The sequence below is a fragment of the Dreissena polymorpha genome, chromosome 9 (genome assembly GCF_020536995.1).
Source record: "Dreissena polymorpha isolate Duluth1 chromosome 9, UMN_Dpol_1.0, whole genome shotgun sequence".
NCBI classification, from domain to species: domain Eukaryota; kingdom Metazoa; phylum Mollusca; class Bivalvia; order Myida; family Dreissenidae; genus Dreissena; species Dreissena polymorpha.
The window spans coordinates 16,887,353-16,914,420 of record NC_068363.1 but is presented as its reverse complement, the minus strand read 5'-3'; the positions used below and the strand labels follow the sequence as shown (position 1 = coordinate 16,914,420).

Sequence of the window (27,068 nt, the reverse complement as noted above, 5' to 3'; positions counted from 1 at the left end):
TGCCTGTTCAAATAATCCTCTCTTCTTAAATTAGTGTGACAATGTAGTTCAAGCACTGATCAACTGAAAGTCGGACTTCATTTTCTGTTTTTGGTTTTACTAGACAAACACAATTCTTATAAATTCTTAGTCAATTCTAAATAAATGGTTAATGTTAGCTTTTTCACATATTGATAATCAATGAGTGGTTTTTGCAGACCAGAAGGGGAATTTAATTATAATATGGTTTAAAACACTGACTTTATGAGAGAAAAAAAAGGTTGAAATCTCCATAAGACACGTGTTTCTATTTTTCTATTCTTATATAAATTTACATTTACTGTACTACAGAACTATATTAGAAAAAAGATCTCAACAGGTGATCATAACTGAAGTATAATTAAGAAAGTATTGTTTTCTGTCCCTATACATATCATTTGTTTAAAGTATTTTTTTACACTGATACCATTGTATTTTCCCTTGTAGCTAAATGGATAAAATTTTCAAAGTTGATTGCTATAAAGGGGTAGTTCTGCTTAATTAACTCATTTTTTTCAAAAATGTAATTTTTTATACTAGAAATACAGCAGCAAATACTACTACGTTAGTAAAAACCAGTAGTGTTAAGTTTGCCCCCGTTCATTTATTATTTTAGGTATAGCACGAATTTGTTCTAAAAGTTACTTCAAAAGTCCATTGAATCTATGAATTGGCAATATAACTGCTGAACAGTTTTGTTTAATATTTACATTACTTACCTGTATCTACTACCGGTATACAAAATTGTAATTTTCACAGGTAAATGTTCTAGTTCACCTGAGCACAATGTACTTATGGTGAGCTTTTGTGATTGCCTTTTGTCCCCCTTTTTTTATGCTGCTTTGTTAACACTCTTAGAGGCCACATTTATTGTCCGATCTTCATCAAACTTGGTCAGATTATTTGTGCCGATGAAATCTTGGACAAGTTCATAATTGGTTCAGGTTGGTTGAAAAACATGGCTGTCAGGGGGCGGGGCATTTGTTTCCTTATATGGCTATAGTAAAACCTTGTTTACACTCTGGAGGCCTCATTTATTGTCCGATCATCATTGAACTTGGTCAGAAGATTTGACCCCATTATATATTGGACGAGTTCTAAAATGTTTCTGGTTGCTTGAAAAATATGGCCACCAGGGGACAGGGCATTTTTCCTTATGTGGCTATAGTAAAACCTTGTTAAGACTCTAGAGGCCACATTTATGGTCTGAGCTTCATGAAACTTGGTCAGAAGATTCGTTACAATGATATCTTGGATGAGTTCTAAACTGGTTTCGTTTGATTAAAAAGCATGGCTGCCAGGTGCGGGGGATTTTTTCCTTATATTGCTATACATTTGTATACAGTTATTGTAAAACCTTTTTAAAACTAGAGGCTACATTTATTTGCTGATCTTCATGAAGCTTGGTCAGAAGATTCGTCCCAATGATATCTTGGATGAGTTGGAAAATGGCTCCCGTTGGTTGAAAAACATGGCCGCCAGGGGGCGGGGCATTTTTCCTTAAATGGCTATATATGGCTTCAGTAAAACCTTGTTTTATTGTCCGCTGTTCATGAAAAATTCTCATAAGTTTTTTCCCAGTGATATCTTTGACAAGTTCGAAAATGGTTCCGGTTGGTTGAAAAACATGGCCACCAGGGGGCGGGCAGTTTTCCTTTTATGGCTATAGTATAAACTTGTTAACACTCTTAGTCTTTTTTATAGTCTAATCTACTTGAAACTTGGTCAGAACATTTGTTCTAATGATATCTTGGATGTGTTTCGAAAATGGTTCTTGTCTGTTGAAAGATATTGCCGCCAGAGAGCAGGGAATTTATCCTTATATGGCTATAGTAAAACCTTGTTAGAACTTAAAAGTTACATTTATGGTTCACTGTTCATGAAAGTTGGTAAGAACATTTGTTCTAATGATATCTTCGGCTGCTCAGAACAGGTCAGTTCCTTTTAATTTCAGGTGAGCGAATTTGGGCCTTTCAGGCCGTCTTGTTGTATTTTGCTACTATTGTTGTGTCTTAAGCATTTTTAGCATGTTTAATATCTTCATTATACTTTTCATCTCGTCGTTATACATGTATAAGTAATAAAGGTGTATTAAACTTATGCTCTACTTAAATGCTGGTTTTGTTCCTACACTACCCGACTCATCTGGTGCCTATGAAAAAAATGTCAGTTGTCAAATATGCAATTTAAAGACTTGAATCAGATGCTTCTCTTGGTCAAGATGTTTCACAACCCACCAATGCGATACACGGGCTTGGGATTGTGTAACTTCAACTACTGAACCTGTATAAAATAAGTTGTTTCTTGTCTTGTCATATTAAGTTTTTACGTCTGGAGGGATTACTCAAATGCCCAGACTATGAACAAAAAGTAAATTAACACTAAGTTATAATGACAGTTCAATGTTTGACAGAAATTACTGCGTCTCTATTCACAAACCTATTATTAGACTTTTAACATATGAGGGTCATTTGGCTCTTAAGCGCTCACCTTAGTTCATGGACACTAATTGCCAAAGACTTTACCTCATAGAAGGACAAATAAAGAAAGAGAGCTATAATACAGACCTAAATTAACAATAAATGTGTAGATAGAGCATGGATGCCCCAACATTCCACGTAAATCTCAGAACTCCGCTTATTTTAACGATAATCGGTTTATGGCAACTTTGACATTCAACTTCTGTGCAACTTTGACCTTTCATGAGATGATTCATCACTGTACATTCCGTCTTATAATCGTTTACTTTTTGTCAATTTATCTATAAATCAATCAATATATTGCAAAATGATGTCTGACACAAGAATTTCCAATCTGTTTTATGGCCAAATTTGATCCTCAAACGAAGTGTGATCTGCAGGGAGACGCTGCTACACGTAACACTTTGTCATATGATGGTGGAAACTTGAGATAAGTTATTTCAAAATCTGTCAGTATATGGCAAATTTATTGCTGTTACAGGTAATTTCGCACAGACTGACAGTACCATCTTTGAAAGGGGGCCTACAAATTAATCGTAGGATCTACTTTGAAAAAAAAGTATTCGCCAAAAACTTTCTGATTATAGTCCTTCAGACTTGTTTATTTATTAATTTATGCAAAATATTTCTTTAAAATAGTGTAACTGTTTAAACAATAATTGAGCTTGTAAATACAAAAGTTACAATATATAGTTTTTACATTTACTTAAACAAATATCATACATAGAACACCAGAACAACATCGAAGAAGAACAAAACATCGTAGCACACAACAAAATGGAATAAGCATCAATGTTAAACTGCTCATAAATAAAATAAAAATAGGAAAATCCTCATTGGAGAAATTCATTTATGACCACTTATATATTTGTGAGTTGAGTAGTCTTCTTGTTCATAATCATAGTAAGAGTTGCCCTCGGTCTCAATTTCTGTTGTATCAGAAGCACTTTCATGCAGGAACGACCTTAAAGGGATCTTTTCACGCTTTGGTAAATTGACAAAATTGAAAAAAGTTGTTTCAGATTCGCAAATTTTCGTTTAAGTTATGATATAAGTGAGGAAACAGTAATACTGAACATTTACCATGCTCTAATGTAGCCATTATATGCATCTTTTGACGATTTTAAAACCTAAAAATTATAAAGCGTTGCAACGCGAAACGATTGAATAATTTGGAGAGTTCTGTTTTTGTCGTTAAATTGTGTGCAACTACGAAGATTGCTTATATAAGGTATAACATACGTCAATTACATGTACTCGGCGGAATAGCTCAGTAGGCTAAAGCTAAAGCGTTTTTACTTCAGGATTCTGGCAGGACTCCAGGGGTCACTGGTTCGAAACCTGCTCCGGGCAATGTTCTTTTCCTTTTTTAAATTTTATTCTTGATTTTTTACTGGAGCTTTTACGATTCAATGTTTACATTTATCAATATAAAGCATTTAATGAATAAGTTAAAAAATGCCAAAATCTGTGAAAAGGCCCCTAAAAAAGTGAGTTATACTTCATCTGTTATCACATTATTTTATGAAATACTGAAATTAAAACATTATTTAACATTACAAGATTACTTTTGAAATGATGTTTACAAATCATGAGCACAGTTATCAAATTATTAAATATAGTTTTTGCACACATAAACAAATGAATGCGGTACTACCTTAACAAGAGAACATGCATGTGAAAGCCCAGCAGTCACCTTGTCACATCTGGGTGCTCCTTTCTCCATACGACGCATGAGATGCCTCGGCCCTCTGAGGAAACAGAATCTAACATTAACAATACAATCAGTGTAAGGGATAAACGTTTAAAAAATGAAGTTACAATTTTTACCTTAAATTTAAATTGTTTAATAAGAACCACTGGAACAAAAAGCCTCTATTGACATCACCATTAATTAGTCCTAGATATGACAAAGCAACACCACTACAACGAGAAGACATTGGGGTATAAACAATTGTGTTTAAGGACCAGACGACTACCACATGTAGTTTTTAACTGATAATCGCTCCTACCCTTATTTTGGCACACGAAAATTCGATCATTCCTACGTTGTTTTGACAGGCCGCACATTCGTTCCTACGATATTGTGACACTGGACAATAGTTTATACATTATTTTGACAGACCGGACATTCTTTCATACATTAAATTGACACCCCGGGCATTGGTTCTTTCTTTTATTGGAACAAAAATCTGGTCTGTCCTGCATAGTTGGCAAAATAGCGTATAAACGAATGGCCGGGTAGCCAAAACAACGTTGGAAAGAATGCCTGCCTTGTCAAATTTGCGTAGGAACGATTGTCCTCCGGAACGAATATTCTGAAACCTAATTAACTTATTAATAGCGATACATTTTAAATATCTTTTTTTAATTCAATGCTAAATATTTAAAGCGGGTAGCAGTAACATATATAAAACTCGATCCGTCATAACGTACCGTCATATAAAGAGTGTACGTTAGTGTATGGAGCAACATAATTTGAAGAAGCTTTTTAGCTGTCCACAACGGGGTAAGATAATGTTTTCGAAAAAAATACAAACAATAGCGAGTGTTAATATAAATGATATATAAATTCATGACCCATAATCATGCACGTGTTAAGATGTCTCAATATGCATGCATAAACCGTTTAATTTGCGCGACGTCCGTTAATGTCACTTTATTTAAGATTTTTTAAATACTGGACATCATCCACTGTAAAGGTAAATATATTCAACTTAAAAGAAAATGAAATTAAACTATAGTGTCATACCTACGTACTGAATTGTTTTAGTGATTTGTCTTATGGTTGATTCAACACACCACTTACACTGTGTATTGTCCATGAAAACTTAAAAAAGACACACGCATACCATTGAGAATTATTGTTATATAATACTATTTATTGTATTATACGGCTTTTGTATATCTGTGTTTGCACACACAAAATGTCTATGAATTATATTTGAGGTAGTCTATATCTATAAGAATGTTTATATTATAATATCCTATCAATTTATTGGCATACCAACGTGCCTTTATTAACATGTTTGACGTAATTTACGTCAGTGCTCATACAAATCCTGAATTTAAATAAGTACAATCAACTGATATATTATCATCGCTACTCTCCGCCAAAGAAAGTTTCAAGTTCAGCTTCGTTCTGAAATTCGACGCGTCACATGGTATCTAAAAATAGCAACAGCGGTAGTATTGTCAAACTGGTCTATTTTGAAACGCTTCATCTGATTAGTACACTAAGTGAAGCTCGACCAATGACATCGCGTTTTACATGCTTTAGTATGTACATGAAGGTCGAAATGAAAACATTTGTGTACATTACATTTTGTGCGAGAAAATAAAAAAACCTTCTATTTCTGACATTATTTGTAGTGAATGATACGGGAAATATCGTTTGCCGAAGTGTCATTTTGCTAGATAAGCTTCAACTTGTATGGTTAAACTCTCGAGTTTGTGTACAAAATCGAAAAAACAACAACTTGAACTTGTATTTGTTGTAAGCGATTTCTTTATTTCGCAATATTTACCATGTGCGTTTCATACATGCGTATATACAGTCAATATGAAAGTTGTTTGTTATTTTAAACATTTTGGATTTTCCGCGTAAACGCACTTACTGTAAAAGCACTGGTCATGATAACGTAAAAATATGTGCATGGAGACATTATGTACAGCGGTTTGTAACAAATGTATTTTTTCTGGCAATCTTGGTTAGAACTATTATAAAGACTATCCAAAGACGTGGATAACATGTTATCGATTTCTCTGGATTATCGTACCTTAATCAACCTTCCTATGGGGAATGGGGTATGGTACCTAGGGGGAGTGTTGGGGAAATTTTATTTTATGATAAATCTAAGTACCCGGTGGTTCATTTTACACTGAGACTAGATCTTATACTTTACCTCAAATACCGTATACATATATATATATGTACCGTAATAACTATAATTAATATATATATATATATATATATATATATATGTACCGTATTAACTATAATTAATATATATATATGTACCGTATTAACTATAATTAAGTGATTGCACTTTGACTATTTATTCATTAATTATATTGTTCATTCATAAACTAACAATCAACCACTTGAACTTACGACTGCACAGCGCGTGTAAAACACTTAAACCGGCTAGAGGCATATGACAAACAGGAAGATAACGTTGTATACAAAGAAAACACATGAAAAACGAACTTTATCGAGCCAGTAAACGATGCCTTTAAGTGAAGCAACTTTTATTTTGTGGATTATTGTTAATCGTCCCAGAGTTATTGGAAACTTGACTGTAATAATGCTCTGTATGTGTTATTGGTTAAATCTAAGTGACAATCATCGACCTCTTTCGGATGAATAATGTAAAAGTTAAGGACATTTTCCTGAAATGAATTTCGCGTGAATTGTGGTTCAAATCAGTAGTGATATTTCCTATACATTTATAAATTAATGACACCGTTTTATGTCAAGTTTCGATATTTCTGCAAACCATTCGATAAACATGGATAGTGAGGAAGAAGATTCAGAGCAAACACCACTTCTGAATAAGATGGTAAGTTTATCATTAGCGAGTTTAACCTACATTTCAGTTTCTGAATGGCTTGTTTACATACTTGCTAAATGATGCGTAAACATTCATGTATGTATAATAACCTATCAAGGTAAGTACTAGACACGGTTTTCGCACTCTTGTTTATGTCCGTTCAGTTTTTGTGTTGCCGTTCAACATCATAGGCATTTTCATCTACACGAAATAGTTACAGTATAATTATACGTTTTGTTTTGGCGTAACGTTATCTCGCAGTAAAACGAACATAAAGTCCAGTTAATTTGACACAACCGAGTACGTTGTACCACGGAGCGTATATTGACATCTAGAGTCCGTGGTTGTAACTAGACAAACTCTAGCAGAATGACAAGATAAATGTTATATATTTCACTCTGCGGCATGAAAGATATAATCCTGAAATGCTAGTTGTGATTATTTTGACATTGTTTAATTCATTATTTTAGGATTGCAGCTTGTAAATAAAATATAACACCATAGATTTGTTATACACATTAAAAAAGCAATTAAAACAATAATTTAAATTGGATTTCATTACAATGTAATTACTAAATAAAACTAGAGAAACATTCTGCCAACGCAAATATGTGTGCTGCGTTTATTCTGACATTTAGTGAATATCTTAAACGTTAAACTAGTTTAAAAAGTGTAAATGATGACAATGGAATTTATTTAAACGACTTAGTTACTAGTTTTTTTTGTCTATTTGCAGGGCTCCTCGGTAAATTATGCATCCAATTCCATCCCACTGCTTCGTGAAGGTGAGTCAGTGGAGGAAAAGCCTTTAGATGCTGATGGTTACGTGGTGATAGCAAATAATTGTGCCTGAAAAAATCAACAGATAATATACAAAACTGTTTAAATGACTGTGCTCTCACATACTTGTTTTTGATTAACGGCTTGCACGCAAGGTGCGTTGTTGCGTTTAATGTATACATGCATGTACAGTGTCTTGCTATCTCTTAAATAAATCTATCACATACAAAGGGAATTTTCACAGCTATAAAATTAACTTGCTCGTGCTACTTCTTATAAATGACACGCGGCTGTTATCTAGTGAAATAATTACATGTATTAGTATGTATTAGATGATAATGTTTTTACTTGCCAAAGAAAGAGTGAACAAAACCGTAATATTTTCGAACAAATGTCTTTAATCGATTATTGTTAACCATATCTCAATAACTTTGAAAAAAATCTTATCCGTAGGTACAAACAATGTTTACCGACCATTAATACACAACCAACTGTTGCTTTCCATCATGATTTTAAGGGATTAAAAACCGGTCAGCTTTGTTGGTACCAACTCTTCCCCCATTTTAGTGTTTTTCCACCAAAATCTAGATGATCCTCGAGTATTTTGTTGTCCGGAGCTCCACTACTTTGGGAAAGCCCATCTTATCCGTAGGTACAAACTGCGTTGACTCATTGCAGTTCTTCATCGCGGTTGAGTAGAGTATATACACATAAATACAGTTGATGCGTTGAATGGTTTTTACAGGCTTTAAAATGATCAGCTTTGTTTGTAGCGACATATTCGTTTGTTGCGCTACTCGTTCTCACACTAGACTCGCCAAAACTGGTTTACGACACCAAATCGAAGTACATGTATGTACGTTGCAAGCAAGCATAGCAAGCGAAAAAATTCAATACATGTTTATGCCCCCTTCGAAGAAGAGGGGGTATATTGTTTTGCTCATGTCGGTCGGTCGGTCCGTCGGTCGGTCGGTCCGTCCACCAGATGGTTTCCGGATGATAACTTAAGGTAGTGCACCTCTAATGGGCACATATCCAAATATAATCTAATTAATAATTTTCTTAATCAGCATCATTTCACTGAACTACATGCAAATTTGTAGGTAGGCTTTCCATGCTTTTTAAAAAAATATACCGATTTTTTCAAAACCATCCCCACGCTGGGCTTTTGTCCAGTTTATTTTCACCCCTGGGGTATATAAAAGTTCCATAATTCATTCAAATTTCCAAATATGGGCATGCAGTTGGTGTGTACAGATGCTGTAAAGGTGTTTAAAGTTTAAACAAGATGAAATAAGTATTCTTTTACAGACATTTATTTTTTACAAATTTTTATCTATGGAAGAGCGCCATGAAATGTAAGTGATTTCAGCCAAGTAAAAATTGGGTCGGTTAAAAACAAAGTGTCATAAAATTCAAAATAGTATCATTTAAGTCATATTTTAGACTTGGTTTTTATAGAAACACTATATACAGCAAAAATACCAAGAAATAGACAGATTTACCGTTTACTTTTTGAAATAAAAATAAAAATGCAACATGCATGGTTCGTATTTTCAACAGTAAATCACCCAATTTCGCCATAACGGTGTTTTAATTTTAATAATTGAAGAATGTGCATAAAAATTGCAACATATTTAACAATAAATATAGCTTATATGCCATATTAAATCAAATTACGTTAGAAAATAAATAAAACGCGTCGCAAAAAAGTATACGTCGTCGGCAGGATTCGAACCTGCGCGGGAATATCCCAAAAGATTTCTTGTCTATCGCCTTAACCACTAGGCTACGGAACCTAATAGTAGGCTCTTCAACCTTCGAAGAAATCGCGGGAAATCATTAGAGGTGCACTACCTTAAGAACGCTTGGGCCTAGGATCATGAAACTTGATAAGTACATTGGTCATGACTGGCAGATGACCCCTATTGATTTTCAGGTCACTAGGTCACAGAAAACAACATAAGGTTGCGGATACCTACTGACTCCATGTAGAGATAAAAAAGTAAAATGATTTTCGGATGATAACTCAAGAATGCTTACGCCAAGGATCATGAAACTTCATAGGTACATTGATCATGACTGCCAGATGACCTCTATTGATTTTCAGGTCACTAGGTCAAAGGTCAAGGTCACAGTGACTCGAAACAGTAAAATGGTTTCCGAATGATAACTCAAGAATGCTTACGCCTAAGATCATGAAACTTCATAGGAACATTGATCATGACTGGCAGATGACCCCTATTGATTTTCAGGTCACTAGGTCAAAGGTCAAGGTCACAGTGACTCGAAACAGTAAAATGGTTTCCTGATGATAACTCAAGAATGCTTACGCTTAGGATCATGAAACTTCATAGATACATTGATAATGACTGGCAGATGACCGCTATTAATATTCAGGTCATTAGGTCAAAGGTCAAGGTCACAGTGACTCGAAACAGTAAAATGGTTTCCTGATTATAACTCAAGAATAATTAGGCCTAGGATCATGAAACTTCAAAGGTACATTGATCATGACTGGAAGATGACCCCTATTGATTTTCAGGTCACTAGGTCAAAGGTCAAGGTCACAGTGACAAAAACCCGTTGGCTCAGATTTCACCTGTATCTGCCATTTAGGTTATCGACTGCAAGTTTGATTTACCGACGTTCACGTGTTAAGATAATGATTTTTTGTAATCACATTCGGTCTTTTAACCCAAATAAAATTCAGAAGTCTCTATTTTACAATTTCGAGTTTTTCTACGATACCAAATTTTTCTGGTCGTTTTTCGTTTCGCTGTTAGCCGACGCGCCACAAGAAGTTCGAGCTGGTGACGAGACCCACAGTCGTCAGCATTGTTGGCTCAAGTTCTTCATTCGCTTGCTGATATATTCTCCGTTGAAATTCAACAACGGCTCTCTATGGATCAGTCTGCCGCATTTCTTGCTACTGCTGGCATACGTCGCTAAACTTGCGCTGATTACTATTCTTGTAAGTATTCTTTCAATAAACATGTACACAAATGGCTGTCTTTATGTTCTCCCATAAAAGTTTCTTACTGGAAAATGTTAATTATTTTATGATAAATTTCCGTAATTTCTTCTACCAAAGATTTGTTGTTCTACTCTGCTGCAAACATGAGATAGGACCGTCAAGTTGGTGCTATGGCTAAATATGTCTCTTTATATAGAACACTTGAACGTTAATCTTTTCAGAAACCGCTTTTCAGAAATCGAATTTATTGCAAAGAAATTTTGTTAAACTAGTTGATTTCAAATTTACATTTACTGGTTAAGTTTGTTCTTAGGCTATAATAGTCTGTCCAATGAAAAGCATTTAGTTACTGTTTTAACTCTCGGCTCCGTATCCTGGGTAGAATCAGTTCTTGGTGTCTTTCGCGTGAAATCTTGGGAACGCTCCCAGTGTGTGGGTCTTACTCTGAACCTCCCGATTGCAATGCGGACACCACAGCTATCATACCACTGCGATCTTTTAATCTGCAGGGCAGAACATTTTTATTTTTCAATGCTTTTCATAGTTTACTCTTTTAAACCAATAACAGATAACTTATGAAAAAGTAAAAAAAAAAGAATATTCCTGATGTCAAAATCGAAAGTTTTTGCTCAAATTGTATCACATGTTGCATACGTGTGAACAATAAAACAATCGTTATCTGCCATCAGGTATTCAAGGTCGGTGAATGTCGGGCCCGACTGAGCACGGTCGTGTTACACGGACAGACCGCATTGAGGCATATCTTGCTGCTACACTGGGACGCCAGTAGGTGAAACATTCCATTATACTCGTTTTGAAAACAACATAAGGTTGCGGATACCTACTGACTCCATGTAGAGATAACTACATAAAGGATTCTTTGAGATCCGATGGATTGCGATTTAAATTATTTTAGCTAGACACCAATGCACCATTTCGGGCGACTATTGATAAAAGATACTTTTGTAAAATAAAGGCTGCGAACTTCTGGTGCGTCCACCACATGAAGTATAGTGGAATCATGCAATGTATAAACATTAAATTTGGGCCGTGCTCTGTGAAAAGGGGGTTTAATGCATGTGCGTAAATTGTCGTCCCAGATCAGCCTGTGCAGTCCGCACAGCATAAGCATAATCAGGGAAAACACGTTAAGCTTAATGATATTTTTCGTGTAAAGAAAGTCTATTCTTGACTTTGATGCAGTAAGGGGTGAAAGTGTGCGGACGGCACAGGCTACTATTGGACGACACTTTACGCACATGCATTAAAACCACTTTTCACTGAGCGTGTTTCAAAATTTGATTTTTAATGTACATGTAAATAATAACTACTCAGTACTGCAGCAATGTGGCAAAGCTTAAATTGGTGTAAGAAACGTTTTAACGCATGAAGTTTTGTTCGCACAACGAAACGGATCATTTATATTTAAACATTTATTTTCACTTGATTTGACTTTAGGTTTTGAAAAAAAAATATATGATTCCATAGTATGTATTATATATGTTTCATCTTTATATATTTAATATTTCTAACTGATTCGTAATGTCAAATGGATGACACTGTTGGTTTCTGGAAAACCTGCGTGAGTGCTTTGTCTATGTTGTATTCTAGCCTATGAAACACTTCCATATGTTGTATTCTAGCCTATGAAACACTTCCGTACCCACCGTCTATTGGAGTTTTTGCCGCATATGATATAGAAGATCTCAAAGGCAGAATAAACTACAGTGTCGCTCAGGTATTATTGTGTGTGTCTTCAATATCTACAACGTGAAAACATAAAGCTGTTTAAACATACTTAACTATGTATCAAAACATTTAGTATGCTATTCAATTTCTCCAATTGATTAACCAGTGTTTGAATTGATACCTGTCTATGCCATCATCTGCGGTCGACAAACATACAAATGGCATGTGTGGTTGCTTTTGGTCGGTAGTAAAGGTTCGAATCCTATTCCATGGATTGCATAGTCTTGCTAATCACTAGCAAATGAGTTGAAGCATAAGAACTTACGTTACTACTTTTTAACAAAATTACAATATATCAAATTTCATAAGATATGTTGTGTATTTTAATCATAAGTATCGCAACTGAGGTCACGTTTGATGCAAACAAGCAAACCATGCGTTTCATGTTAATACTTTACAAGATTTATGTATTATTGCATGGCAACTCGCGCATTAAAGTTTCGCTATGTTGCTTTTCTAGTATTACAACGCCGATAATATAGCTACGGGCACATTTCGCAGAACTTCTCAGGACAATATGAAACTTGTGATAAAATATTTCGAAGTAACTGACGTCACGAATCACAAAGGTAAGTATTTAATTTTAGAGCATTTATTTCTTGACTATTTTAATTTTATTAATAACAAAGATGACTGTTGTGGAATGTTGCACTGTATTTCGAAGCGTACCACGAAGATTTTAATTATACTTACAGACCTTACTGTTAGCGCAAATAACTTATCCTGCCCATAAACCTAATACAGTGCATGGCTTTAGCATGATATATTATGTTAACCTTATACTTACCTGTAATTGTTGAGAAAATATATTTTATACATGTTTATATGGAATTCTTTATACTTAAACTTCCCCATTTATTCGGTTTATGACATATTTTGAACACCAACAATCGGCATCAACAAGTTACTAGATTCTTATTGATAAATATACGGAAAACGTATCTCTGTAAATATTTTCCTGGTTAAATACAAATGCCAAGCGTGATTTATTTGTTTCAGAATTGAAATTTGTACCTAAGTATGGTTTGACAAATACAACTGTCGAAGGACAGCCAGTGTATTCTTATGACGTCATGAAGGACTTAGAGCACGAGAATGCTTCTGATATCATGCATAAGTATGCTCTTTAATAAAATGATGTAAATTTGAAACTTAATCTTAGTTCATGATAAACTTGAAGAAAGTTAATTTTACTTGAACTCTTTCTAATTAGTCAATTATCATAAACAACAATTGTAAACTGTTGTTATTTTCACCGAAATAAATCGGTATTTATATTTGATGCGCTTTTATTTTTTTCACGCAGGGGTTTATATTTTTATATTGTCTTCATTTATGCTTTATAGGGCTAAAACGTTTAGTGTTAAGTATAAATAAAATGTACGCATGTATTTTTTCAGCATCCTAACGATCAACATTAGTGCAAACTTGCATTCATTTCGGGTCCACCAGCCGGACGATGGGGCTTGCTGCTTACAAATAAATTTAACGGTAACCTGTGACATAATTGTTGACTCATATAAATGGCATACATTAGGCAACATATAAATCTTCGGCTTTTATACGGTGTTAGCTTTTTACATTGCTTAATGCATGTATTTTGTTGTCAAAACTGTCAATTACTTATTTAAAATAAATACTTAAACAAACAAAAGATCTTTTTGCAATGTGTTATTGGAATTTCCTGGTGGATGTTTCAAGCAAGATGGTCGCTAGCCTGGATTAAGACTAAGGTTTGACCACAAACTGTACAATCTCTGGATGTTGTTGGTCTTAATATGTATCTTACACATGGCATATGTGATATTATACGTATTTCAGGTGCTTTTCAACGACATTGACCATGATGGGCAGGTAGAAGTTAGATTGGAAACGCAAACTGAACAAGTATTATGCAAATCGATGGGAATCAATGCAACAGGTATTAGTTTTGGTTGTTGGGAGAAAAGTGTGGACCATGCAGAAAATTTAGTGGTTTGTTTTATATTGCAGTAGTTACCGAATCAGCTTAAACTTATTAAACGGGCCGCTATTAAACAATTCTGATTTCGACAAAAATAAAATTGGCAAATAAGAACGTATACTACTCGGTATTTATAATTATACCTTATTTAATACATTCCTTAATATCGGGCTGTTCGTTTGGCACTTTTTGTGTTTACAGTTTGACGTCACAATTTTGACTGTTCTATATATCTATAGGGTGGATATGTTTATTCACCAATAAGGATACCACATTTGATTAAGGCGATATCTACTGTTATTTCTTCGTACGGCTCCGACGTCATGAGTTGGATACATACTTTGCAATTATCAAATTTTGCATTTTGTATAATATTATATTTAATTTCCTACATTGATATGCTTAAGTAAAGTGCGTGAAAAGTTATTTACACCGCAGAATGAATCCTGTATTTCCTCGTAATTGACCCAATAAATTAATTAAATTTCAAAAACAACCCTTATTGCAACCCGCATGTTTTTTAATTTAGATACCAAGTGCCGATAACAACGCAAAACAACACGCACAACACAACACATAACATAACGCAGAATAGATCGCGGTCACTGCCTTTGAACCGTTAATAAAGAGAGTTCATGATTTTAAATGTTCATGCAATTTATTTCAGATGACCAATGGTACAAAAGTGTTTCCCTGGATCTGATAAAATCGACCCTCGCGTTTGCTATAGTGAATATGTGTGTCGATGTTGTCACAGTTATCGGAATTATAGTCGCATACGTTCGACTATGTGGCGGGGTAAGTAAATTTGCATGACTAATTGAAAATATAAAACATTATAATAATAATCAATTTAACACATAAATAGAACACCATTTGAAATAGCTATAGCCTTTTGATTGTTAAATAAACAGGTACTTACATGAAACTATAAAGACTTTTATACATGTTCTGGTTGGATTCCAAAGTTCGTTGATAACACAATTCAGAGCAATTTTTTGTAAGAACCTTGAATGGTCATATTAGTGAGATTTTACTGTGTTTGTTTATAAAGAAAATATATGCAGACTAAACCGCAAAACAACCTTACTCACATATCTATACATGTACTTACAGATCTAAACATGTATATCTATTCAATTATAATTTGTTTTAATGAAAGATCTTATGATACATTCATGTCTGAAACAGTTTTTGGCCTGGGGCGAAGCCCTAAGGCCATAGTAATGATACAAATTTCTGAGACATTCAGAATTGGCTGGCTGCCAAAACATCCACGAATGAATGAATTCCCAAAAGTCCGATTTACCACTTGGCGGTCATTCATGCGCAATCAAAGAAGAGGGACCTATACAAACAAATAGGTCCCTGCAAAGAAGTTCTTCGCAGATCTCAATAATCCGCATTGTAAATACAGAACATCACTATATAACATGACAGTGTCATAAAACGTGTAAAAAAATATTATTGAAGATAAAAATTGCTAAGCATTGGGTACGACATATTCTGTATTATTGTTCGCATATTCATGCGAGAATAAGTTCCTCACTTGACGGTCTAGGCCGAAAATATACGAGTGTCTACGGAGACAGTAAGAATAATTTTTTCTGATTATTTTTTTAAGGTATTAGCACTCTAAAGAACTTCGTGCAATATCTTTCGTACATATCCGTCACTCCGAACGTTATCCGGGAATGTGCGGAAAACTACGAATATTCTATAAATACGCTATGGAATACTGAATGTAGGATACGCAAGCTAAATACAATGACAACAAATATGGCCGACATTGTACCTGACAGATTGGGTCGTTTAAAAAAAAGCAATTTGCTATATTGAAAGAGAAAGATTAATAAAAGTGTTATTATTGTTAATATTAATGTGACTGGGGTTAATGATAAACGTCAACTAATGCATGGCAGTGTTGATATTTATGAAGAAAACGATTCCTGGAAATACGAATGTCAAACGCTTGAAAATTTTGACCACTGTGAAGAATAACGTTTAGAACCCGTGTCACTTACAAAATTTAATATTGTTGGTGAGCAGTAAAAAGGGATAAAGTGGATTTATGCTTGTGTGATGACTGTAGCCATGTGAACGGGTTATCGTACGGCAAAACCCATCACGTAAAGAAGAGTCTTCAACTTTTCAAGAAAGGAATGCCTTGTTTTGCTATCAACACAAAGCTCGGAACAGGAACGTACATGGATTATGCAATTTTTTTTTTCAAGTATAACAGTTTCATTATTCATAATTGGAGTAAAGTAGATTTTGTAGGAAAATTGCACCCTGTCAGTGATTTTTACCACATAATCAAGCTCATATTTGCTTTCATTTTGAAAAAGAAAATATGCCATGTAAGGAAAAAGTTGTGTTGTAAATGCATGGAAATCAAGGACAGCATATTTGAATTTTATGACCAAGTAATGATGTTTTCCTCAAACAAAAAACAAAAAGGTATATTATGTCCCAAATACTAAAATTACTATTCTGAAAATGATATGCCAATGACTGCTACTTGTGTGATCACCTAATTATGTATTATGGTTATCCAAATTAAAATGCTTCATATTTATTATCTTTTCAGCAATGATCAACAACATTGGTTAACCTAGGAACGGTTAATTACTTTTTGTCAACACTGTATGTTCCAATGATCAATTGAACTTAAAAAAAAATGGAAATACATGCAGGAAGGACCATTCATCAAGTTTTAACTATCTCCTTTATAGCAGACAGGCTTATTAGTTGGAAGCGAAGTAGGTATTTCACTGATTTATGTGATTGTTAATGTAGAACCAATGATTTAAGTAATAAATAAAATGTTACGTTAATAGTCAGTTTCATATCCAGTAGGGATAATACATGTATTTGGTATTAACATGTGGATGAAGAATGTATATATGTGGTGTTTCCACTTACTTATTAATCCAGTTTAAAAGGGTGTATCATATAAAATACTAGTAATGACATGCTATGTCGTGAATGTCTGAATAAATAAAAACGATGACGCATATCATAATGGATTATGTCACACTTACTCCTATACAAGTGCTTGTGTATTTGACATCTGTATATGATTGTTTTGTTAAATAAAACATGAAGAAAATGTGGTCAATTTATATAAACAACTTTGAGAAGGTTTATTGAAGCCAAATAAATAAGAAAAGACCAAATATTTTTATTTTAATAAATAAAAATAGTTAAAATTATTCATACACAATTTGCAATTATGCATAATTTTCTTCGACTGAAACTTATTGACGTTCTTATGAACGTGCCTGAATATAACTACATGTACTAGTCAAATATCAACTTCAAAGGAACAATGGTGTTATCTTTTCAGTGATACATTGTATGCTGATTACTTGTGCAGGAGGAAAATGAAACCAGACAGATTATGGACTCAAATTCAACCCAGAAAAAAGCTAGGAACTTGCAGTCACTGAGTGTTCTTGTTTACAGTTCAATGCTGCAACAACATAAATGTTATAGCTGGCTCTGGACTCAACCTTATGCATCTTAAAATAATCTTTGAACGCGATGGTCTCAAGAACATTTCCATAATGAATAACTGACGGTCAGCCCAGGGTCACCAATGCCAAGCGTCTTTTGGAGACACTTATTCCAACCTGTGGAAGTTCTTCAAAGAACTACCATGACAATCATGTATTTGTTTTGTTTGTCATAATAAGTTTAATGTTTAATATCACTAGTATCACTAGTCATTGATAAATTGATAAATCTATTTTCCTTTAAACGTGTTTGATTGAATGATTAAATGTGCCTTGTTACTTAATTATTAATGTTGTTATTTCCCTGTAAAATTTTCAAGTCTTATTTATAGAAGAACGCATTTCACTTGCAATTTCAAACTAGGTTAGCAAATCTTACTGCAGTGAGTAGGTTCCATCTCACACATGATATATGAGATGTATGTATGTTTGTATGTTTATGAGTTTATTATAGGCTTTTCCTCTTTTTTTATCTATTTATAATAATTTTTGAACATTTAGCTCATCTTTATGCTCACATATAAAAATCTCAAATTCAGTATGGCGTTTCTGGAAAAGGGGGTGACCTTGATTGTAAAGCGGGAACTTTTCGTTTTCACTGGTGACCCCCATTTTTAGCTCGACTATTATATATGAAATATATATAGTGGAGCTATCCTTCTCACCCCGGTGTGAACGTGAGCTTGCAAATGTTAAAGTTTGCGTACCACCCCAAATATTTCCTATATGTCTTGACATATTGCTTAAATATTTTGCATACTTCTTAACCAACATGACCCCAACCTATAAACAAGAGCAGACAACTGTATCAAGCATTTTGTAAGAATTATGGCCCTTTGTTCACTTAGAATATGCATATTATTAATGTTAAAGTTCGCGTACCACCCCAACTATTTCCTATGTCCCTTGACATATTGCTTTAATATTTTGCTTACTTCTTTACCAACATGACCCCTACCTTTAAAAAAGAACAGACAACTGTATCAAGCATTTTGTATGAATTATGGCCCTTTTTTCACTTAGAATATGCATATTATTAATGTTAAAGTTTGCGTACCACCCCAAATATTTCCTATGTCCCTCCCTTGACATATTGCTTTAATATTTTGCATACTTCTTTACCAACATGACCCCAACATTTAAACAAGAGCAGACAACTGTATCAAGCATTTTGTAAGAATTATGTCCCTTTTTTCACTTAGAATATGCATATTATTGATAAATCTATGTTAAAGTTTGCGTACCACCTCAAATATTTTCAATGTCCCTTGACCTTTTGCTTTCATATTTTGCAAACTTTTTTACCAACATGACCCCAATCTATAAACAAGAGCAGACAACTGTATCAAGCATTTTGTTAGAATTATGGCCCTTTTTCCATTTAGAATATGCATATTATTGATAAATCTATGTTAAAGTTTTCGTACCACCTCAAATATTTTCAATATCCCTTGACATATTGCTTTCATCTTTTGCAAACTTTTCTACCAACATGACCCCAATCTATAAACAAGAGCAGACAACTGTATCAAGCATTTTTTTAAGAATTATGGCCCCTTTTTTGTCTTAGTAACTGAATATTTTCTTAAATTTTGTGTTTAGATCCACTTGACTTCTAAAGTATAAAAGCTATTGCTTTCAAACTTCAAATATTTTTCTTACTACCATGAGAATACTGTACCTGGCAAGTTAAATTTGACCTTTACCTTTGAATGACCTTGACTCTCAATGTCACAAGAATAAATTTTTGTTATGTATGATACGATTTTATTCATAATTTGACAATACAACACTTACCTGAATACAACAATGGACTCCACCCAAACAAAACAATACCCCACGCCCCAACCCAGAATCCCTGCACCCCCCAGCCCCCCCCTAATTTTTTTTATTTTTTATTTTTGAAAAATTGTCTTATAAATGACCACACCCCACATCATACCCCCGCTCAACCCCCGCCCCCTACCCAACCCAAAAATAATATTTTTTTCTTTCAAACATGATTAAACAAGATGTGTTTGTGAAACACAATGTCCCCCTATATGATGTTTGACCTTGAAGGATGACCTTGACCCCTATATGATGTTAGACCTTGAAGGATGACCTTGACCTTGACCCTTCACCACTCAAAATGTGCAGCTCCATGAGATACACATGCATTTCAAATATAAAATTGCTAGCTTCAATATTGCAGAAGTGACATTACATGAGCAATTTTGACCCATATATTTGACCTTGAAGGATGACCTTGACCTTTCGCCACTCAAAATGTGCAGCTCCATGAGATACACATGCATGCCAAATATCAAGTTGCTATCTTCAATATTGCAAAAGTATTCATAAAATAAGCGATATGGGCCACATATATTTGACCTCTGACCTTGAAGGATGACCTTGACCTTGACCTTTCACCACTCAAAATGTGCAGCTCCATGAGATACACATGCATGCCAAATATCAAGTTGCTATCTTCAATATTGCAAAAGAACTCATAAAATGAGCGATTTTGGCCACATATATTTGACATCTGACCTTGAAGGATGACCTTGACCTTGACCGTTCACCACTCAAAATGTGCAGCTTCATGAGATACACATGCATGTTAAATATCAAGTTGCTATCTTGAATATTGAAATACTGCAAAAGTGGGGGACATAAAAAAAACAACAAATATTAATTTACTTTATTTTTGAAAGACCGTCCAAACATCCCACCCAAGTTATTGCTATCAAACTTGAAAAAAAATCTTATTAGTTTGTTTTATGTCTTTTCAAATGTTCAATGGATTGTTGAAAATATACCTGAACTATTACCGTGACCTTATTGAATAATTTGAACAATTTCCCCATGATGGCTAATGTTATACTGTCAAGCACTCGAATAGTCGAGCGCGCTGTCCTCTGACAGCTCTTGTTTTCTTTATTTTTCATTCAAGCATACATTGTAGATGATTTCTATGTTCAAAGATTGTAATTTCCTTTTGCCATGTTTTTTTTTGACAATTTATTTTAAAAAAGACTCGTGACTAGAGATTGCAATTTTTCTCGTTTTCGAAGGATGATGACATCACTTGTTTGTTAATTTTTTCTTTATTCCTTTTGTCACATGTTATAAACTATCATATTTGTATATATTATGCATTTATATATTAAAACATACTAAAAAGTGTTGTTTGTTCAACATTTGGATGAATGGGAGTGAATTTTGTAAATAAATGGTTCACAAAAAATGGAGATTTTTTTTTTTGGGGGGGGGGGTTCAAAACTGAAAATGTAAAAAAAAAAATTTGTACGGTGAATTGTATTTAATCTTTAATGATCAATGCAGAATACCACAATACTTGGAAATATGCGAAGAAAGAAGAGAAAATCAACATGTCAACACCCTCAATCTGCGCAGAAAGCGTTAACTTTTTCATACAATTTTCTTTTCTTTCATTTTAATGAATGCCGTTAGAGTCCCGGTATAGCTACGGTACATAAGAAAACCGGCGCTCTGCCGGAATGCCACCGGCATTCACCGGGGCTCCGCCGTGGCATTACCGGCGACGACCGGGGTGAAACCGGGGCGTTGCCGTAGCTCTGCCGGGGTCTGATGCCAGTATAGACACGGTGAGTGCCGGCGGTGTAACGGTATACCGGGGCTCAGCCGGGACGCTGCAGGCTTTCACCGGGGCACTACCGGCGACAACCGGGGCTATGCCGGGACGCTGCCGGCTTTCACCGGGGCACTACCGGCGACAACAGGGGCTCTGCCGGGGCTTTACCGGGATAAACCGTAGCCAGTCCGGTCAACCCGGGACTCTGCCGGGCTGTTGACCGGCTTCATCCGGGGCGGCACCGGGAAATAGTGTGACTGCGTTAAAAAATGTCTACGAATCATCCCGGTTTTCGCCGGTCGACCGGCGTTAGCAAACCGGGATGGACCGGGGCTCTACCGGCAAAAGTTAGACTTGGGCTTAAGTGGATTTTCTTTTGTATACACATTACAAAGGAAGTATGAGTGTTTTCCTGATCTGTTAATTATGTAATAGAAAAATATTTAAGGCTATTGAAAGGTATTTATTTGACGCCAACAATAACAGTTTTTTGCGCCCATGTTGTTGTTGCATATCTTCGCCGCCTATTTAGACGAACCTCTCCCACAACCAGTATCGTGTTGTCCTCCACCGTCTATGTACACTGTAGTATATACACAACTATTGTCTTTTCTTGCAGACTCTGAGCTTCTGCACTCAAACGCTAGGGTCAATCCGTATAAATTCGGACAAAGGGAGAAATTCGGACAAAACATCCTAAATGCATTTTACGTCACACTAAACCTAGCCCCAGGCTTTCAACGCCTACAGCGCTTTGATTCTTTACTGTATACTGTTATCTACAGATACAACTCACTGGCAGCACGAAAAGAAGGTTCAATGATCTGTCGTACCTTGGACGCTGGTGGATCGTACCGTCTATCACAGGAGACGCATTCGCAATTGCCGGGACTTTCAATGTCATCCAGGAATTTACAAAACAGGTATGTGGTAGATAATGATTGCAGTTATTATTATTATTATTATTATAATTTTTTGTAGTAGCAGTAGCAAAAGGAGTACACATAGTATGGTAGTATTATTAGAAATGTACTAGAAATTGCACAGTAGTAGTACTATTTATAAACATTATATAACTTATATTATTACTATTAATGTTAGTATATGCGTTACAAATAGCAACTACGGAAGCAGCACTCCAAAAGAATGGTACATGCTCCAATATCATTACAGACATTTGTGCAGCTACAGACGTTCGATAAGATGGCGGTGAACATCGGTCTGGGGTGTTTGCTGGCCTGGATCTGCGTGATGCGATACCTCAAAGTTCACGTCAAGGTCTCGGTAGGGCACAGTGATATATATATATAATATTACTTAAGTACTTAACTGCAATACCACGTTTTACTTACATGACGTTATGTGCAAAACCGTTTGAACTGCAGACTGTTTTCAGTTGTTGTTCCACACCCTCTACTATGCCAAATGGAACGTCTTGGCCTTCTTGGTCTGCGCATCCATACTCTTTGTCGGCTACTTGTTTTGCGCCTACGTGGCTTTAGGCGTGTATCACTTCAAGGTAAGTTCCGTGCGATTATGTTTGGATAGCAATTTACAATCATTAATTATCATACATTAATTGGCACTTCACCGTAGAATATTATTATAAACACTGCTTCTTACTAACCCCGTACGGTCTGTTACAGGGTAAGTAAATTAATAATGGGTGAGAGCTTTTCTAAAGCAAACAACTAATTTATTACCATATGTTTCATGTTCGGGTCGGTAAGAAGGCTGTTACTATTTATCGTACCGAGTACCATTGATTTTACAGCATTAACATAATAACAGAAAAAAATAAATACATGGTATGAAATGACGTCATCTTCATTGCTTCCTTCTCTTTAATTACTCGAGACATTTAAAGCTACTGACCTAACATGGAACAAAGCAGGTCAGAAGTGTACCTGACTTAGCCAATTAAAATCAGTTTTCTGTACGAGTTAAGATGAGCAATTGAAAACCGTATATATTTTATGTACGGGATAAGAATATCATAACAAATTAGCTGCATAGGTCAATTGAAACAAGTTAAGGTGTTTGCTCGAGACGTACTTGATCGGTTACGCTGCTGTCTGAGGTGTTTGTATGTCTATAGTGATTATAAAATTGACAATCAATAAGTAGCTGGAAGTAATTTTATGCGTATAGAGAATGTTAAAAAAGATAACTTTTTTCAATGTATGCGTATTTAGAAATAGCACGATTACTATAACAATTTGCATTTTTTCACAACGTTTATTATCGTTTTAACAACCAAAATTGTGTACAACACTGTATGAATGAGGAATTTAGTTACCTTTTCTTCTTCCAAAAGTCCTAAAGCATTTTATGTAGATTGTATAGTATGCACGCATGTTGTTCGTACACAATATCCACACACTTATCACGATGATTTGTGTGTGCGATACCTAATAGACGGATCCCGGGTATTCCACGATACGTTGAAACCATTCCCAAACTTTTGTTAAAATATAACGTTCCATTATTCCATAAATTTACAATCATCGCCAAACATTACCATATTCGCTGAGAAAATCACAAAAATGAACGTGCTCTTTTGTACCAGGCTGTTGAATCACTAAAGATGCGATATCCTAGTGCGATGCTTTGATAATATTGCAGACCAATTAATATGATCGGCATCTATAGAAGCGTCTATTATGCTCTTTCAAGTTCCAAAACATTGGGATGTCGGCGGACGCGCTGTTCGCCTTGACCCAGGGTGATGATGTGTTCGCCACCTTCAGCGGCTTGAGCAAGGATGCCGTCGGGGATCCAGGATATGTGCAGACCAGTCTGCGCATCCTCACTTACAGCTTCATCATCCTCTTCACGATCATCATCCTGAACCTCCTTATTGCCCTCTTCAACAGCGCCTATGAAATCATCATGAAAGTGAGTACATGTAAATGCGTGAGGTACATGTATAAAATGATTTAGATAAACGTTTTCGTTGGCGTTTACGAATGGAAGAGTACGAAAATAAATTTATTCATAAGCAATTGTACTCATGAAGCGGAAGTTATAGAAAATATAATTAACTTAAATTGACTTTCATATTGAATTTGAAAGAGAGTTTGCGATGACTATGTAAGAATGTAATTGAATACGAAATTGTGACACAAGTAAATTGGATATACGCATGTCATAAAATGAGAGTTACATAAATTATGTATTCTATATTTGCTTTGCTTCAAATGATTTTAACGAGACAGGCCACAAGTTTAAGTTATATCTTAATCAGCACATACAAACTTGTAATTAGGGTAAGCATATACACTATGCATCATGAAAATACCAAGAATGGATTTAGAATGATAGTATGTGGATTGATATGCAAAACGTATGATTATTATAAGACTAGAAATGTTAAGTAAAGGCGTACACTAATAAATATATATACTCCTAATGTTATGTTTATATATTTAGAAAGAAAACGGCGAGGTCTTAAATAGCGACATAACGAGATTTGAGAGAGTGTTTTACCGGTACATAAGCCAGCAAGAAAATGGCCATATGAAGCAAACCTTGGAAGACTTGCTTCAACAGCCTGATCAGGAGACCGAAGTAAATCAAATGTGTTCAATAACCAGACAAATGGGACTTGAGTATCAAAACCTCAAGGCGAAAATGGAGACAATATGCATGTTTGATTTTCTTAACGGCGACTGTATGCTCGCCCATTCTCAAGGAGTAACGCATAGCAACAGCAAACGATGTTTCGCCTGGTTTATTGATACAGTTACATTCAGTTGCATGCAATTACGATGCAGTGTTACGAATTTTGTCTTCTTGAGGTTTTGGCTGGAAGACAACAAATAACCACAATTAATAATAAAATCATCCAAGTTTGGTATTACTGATATTGATTCAGGTCAATTGATGCTCGTTTGCTTCTACAAGTTTGGGCAATCAAAACACACCATGAATTAAACTGCGTGAACCTCCTTGAAAACACTGAAGGCAAGGCCGTGAATATGTTTTTAATTTTTCAAGAGCAATACAGTTAAATTTTCCTATTTTAATATAGTGTACACATAAAAGCCCACTATCGCTGTGAAAGAGACTTTTGTATATTCCGGTACCCATTAAAATCATGATCTCAACTTTCTAGCTAATGTATCGTGTCGATATTTAAATGGTTTTCTGAACGACAATTCATATACGATATTTAACTATTTTAAACCATAGTTCCCCTTTCTGCAATATATTGCATTTTCATTGACATGTGAAACACACAGCTTTATTATAAATTATGAAGTTAAGTAATTAAGTAATAAATATGTATAATCGTGTCACAGTTTGCATTACAATGCAATAAAGGTGAGCCTTTTTACAGACAGGTCCTTTTTATAACAATACAGGTTGTCACATTTGATTGCATTTTGTTTGGCATTACAATGTATTATATATTTTATATACTTTATAATATATATGTTGAAAACATACCAGTATGTAATAAACAGTTTTTTCTTTAAGAAATAAAGTTAGATTGTTATAAATATTTAATGTACTTTCCAGGTTAGTGATTACATACATGTATGTTAATCTCTGTACAATTCAAATTCGTATACAAAAGAAGTCATAACATGATCATAAGGATTGCATTGAATATGAACATTCAAAAAGGGAAAAGCTGGTTGGCTATGTCTCAGACGGGACCACAGGCGAAGAAAGAGACGGTGATAACCATGATGAGATTTTTTTCATGTTCAAAAGCTAAAATTACAGCAAGGAACGCATTTCATATAAAGATAAGTTTTATAAAACAATGCGTTAATGAATCTTATCATGGTTAAATATATCTTTATTTTCATTTGATCATTCAGAAAAAGACTAACGGCACAATACGCATTAGCTGATGAAATTACCGGGATTGACATTGTGTTACACAAGTGTGTTAGTGTAAACAAAGAACTTAAAATATGTTAATGTAGACGCAATTCAATTATTTACTTCAACGTGTATCGACACAATTTGAACATATAATCGACTTAACATTATAATATATCTACAGACTATCCCAGCTTCCACATTATCAGCCTCGTTTTAAATTCGTTTCATCTTGCGCGGCAGCTCCCAAATACCTTGATATCAGGCATGTGAAAAGCGCATATTGGCAGTATTTTTTTCGCGAATAACTTCGGATGTGTGAAGAGCGGAAATTCGAACATCTGTATAACTCGCTTTAAAAATCAGTCGACTGAGAGTTGCTCGGCTTATTTAATGTTTTGATAACCAATTTACAAGAATGAATGCGCGCCAAAATAAAGTGTTTAGAAATATCAATTTAATGAAGATTTATTTGTTAAAGTGTCATCTAATTAACTTCGTATTTGCGCTATCAGAATAATATATTTGAATGAATAATTTTCGTCATCAAAGATGCAGCAATCACCGTTATACGCAAGTTTTAATTAATTAAGAAA

At 34.8% G+C, this 27,068-nt stretch overlaps 1 protein-coding gene across 3 annotated transcripts; it reads left to right on the top strand.

Annotated features, from left to right (window-relative positions):
* Positions 1 to 5,786: 5,786 nt before the first annotated feature.
* On the top strand, positions 5,787 to 26,143 carry LOC127844352 (mucolipin-3-like). 3 transcript variants are annotated; one of them, XM_052374473.1, is made up of 16 exons: positions 5,787 to 5,994; positions 6,623 to 7,060; positions 7,788 to 7,836; positions 10,618 to 10,805; positions 11,498 to 11,594; positions 12,452 to 12,546; positions 13,018 to 13,126; positions 13,557 to 13,674; positions 13,958 to 14,048; positions 14,379 to 14,478; positions 15,188 to 15,318; positions 22,422 to 22,559; positions 22,810 to 22,920; positions 23,033 to 23,155; positions 24,313 to 24,534; positions 25,069 to 26,143. In XM_052374473.1, exons 2-16 carry the CDS (start codon positions 6,971 to 6,973, stop codon positions 25,459 to 25,461), a joined length of 2,055 nt encoding a protein of 684 aa, XP_052230433.1. In that variant the 5' UTR covers positions 5,787 to 5,994; positions 6,623 to 6,970; the 3' UTR covers positions 25,462 to 26,143. The 3 variants fall into 3 exon arrangements, with proteins under 3 accessions (XP_052230433.1, XP_052230434.1, XP_052230432.1); XM_052374474.1 differs by lacking the exon at positions 5,787 to 5,994 and adding an exon at positions 6,030 to 6,174; XM_052374472.1 differs by lacking the exon at positions 5,787 to 5,994 and having other exon boundaries at positions 6,557 to 7,060.
* Positions 26,144 to 27,068: the final 925 nt, after the last annotated feature.

What these genes read in the sequence shown, in the direction of transcription:
- LOC127844352 (XM_052374473.1), top strand. Translation starts at nt 6,971, where the DNA reads ATGTCAAGTTTCGATATTTCTGCAAACCATTCGATAAACATGGATAGT. An exon ending in GCTGCTACACTGGGACGCCA is followed by an intron (nt 11,595 to 12,451) that starts GTAGGTGAAACA and finishes GTTGTATTCTAG; the next exon opens with CCTATGAAACACTTCCGTAC. An exon ending in TGACGTCACGAATCACAAAG is followed by an intron (nt 13,127 to 13,556) that starts GTAAGTATTTAA and finishes TATTTGTTTCAG; the next exon opens with AATTGAAATTTGTACCTAAG.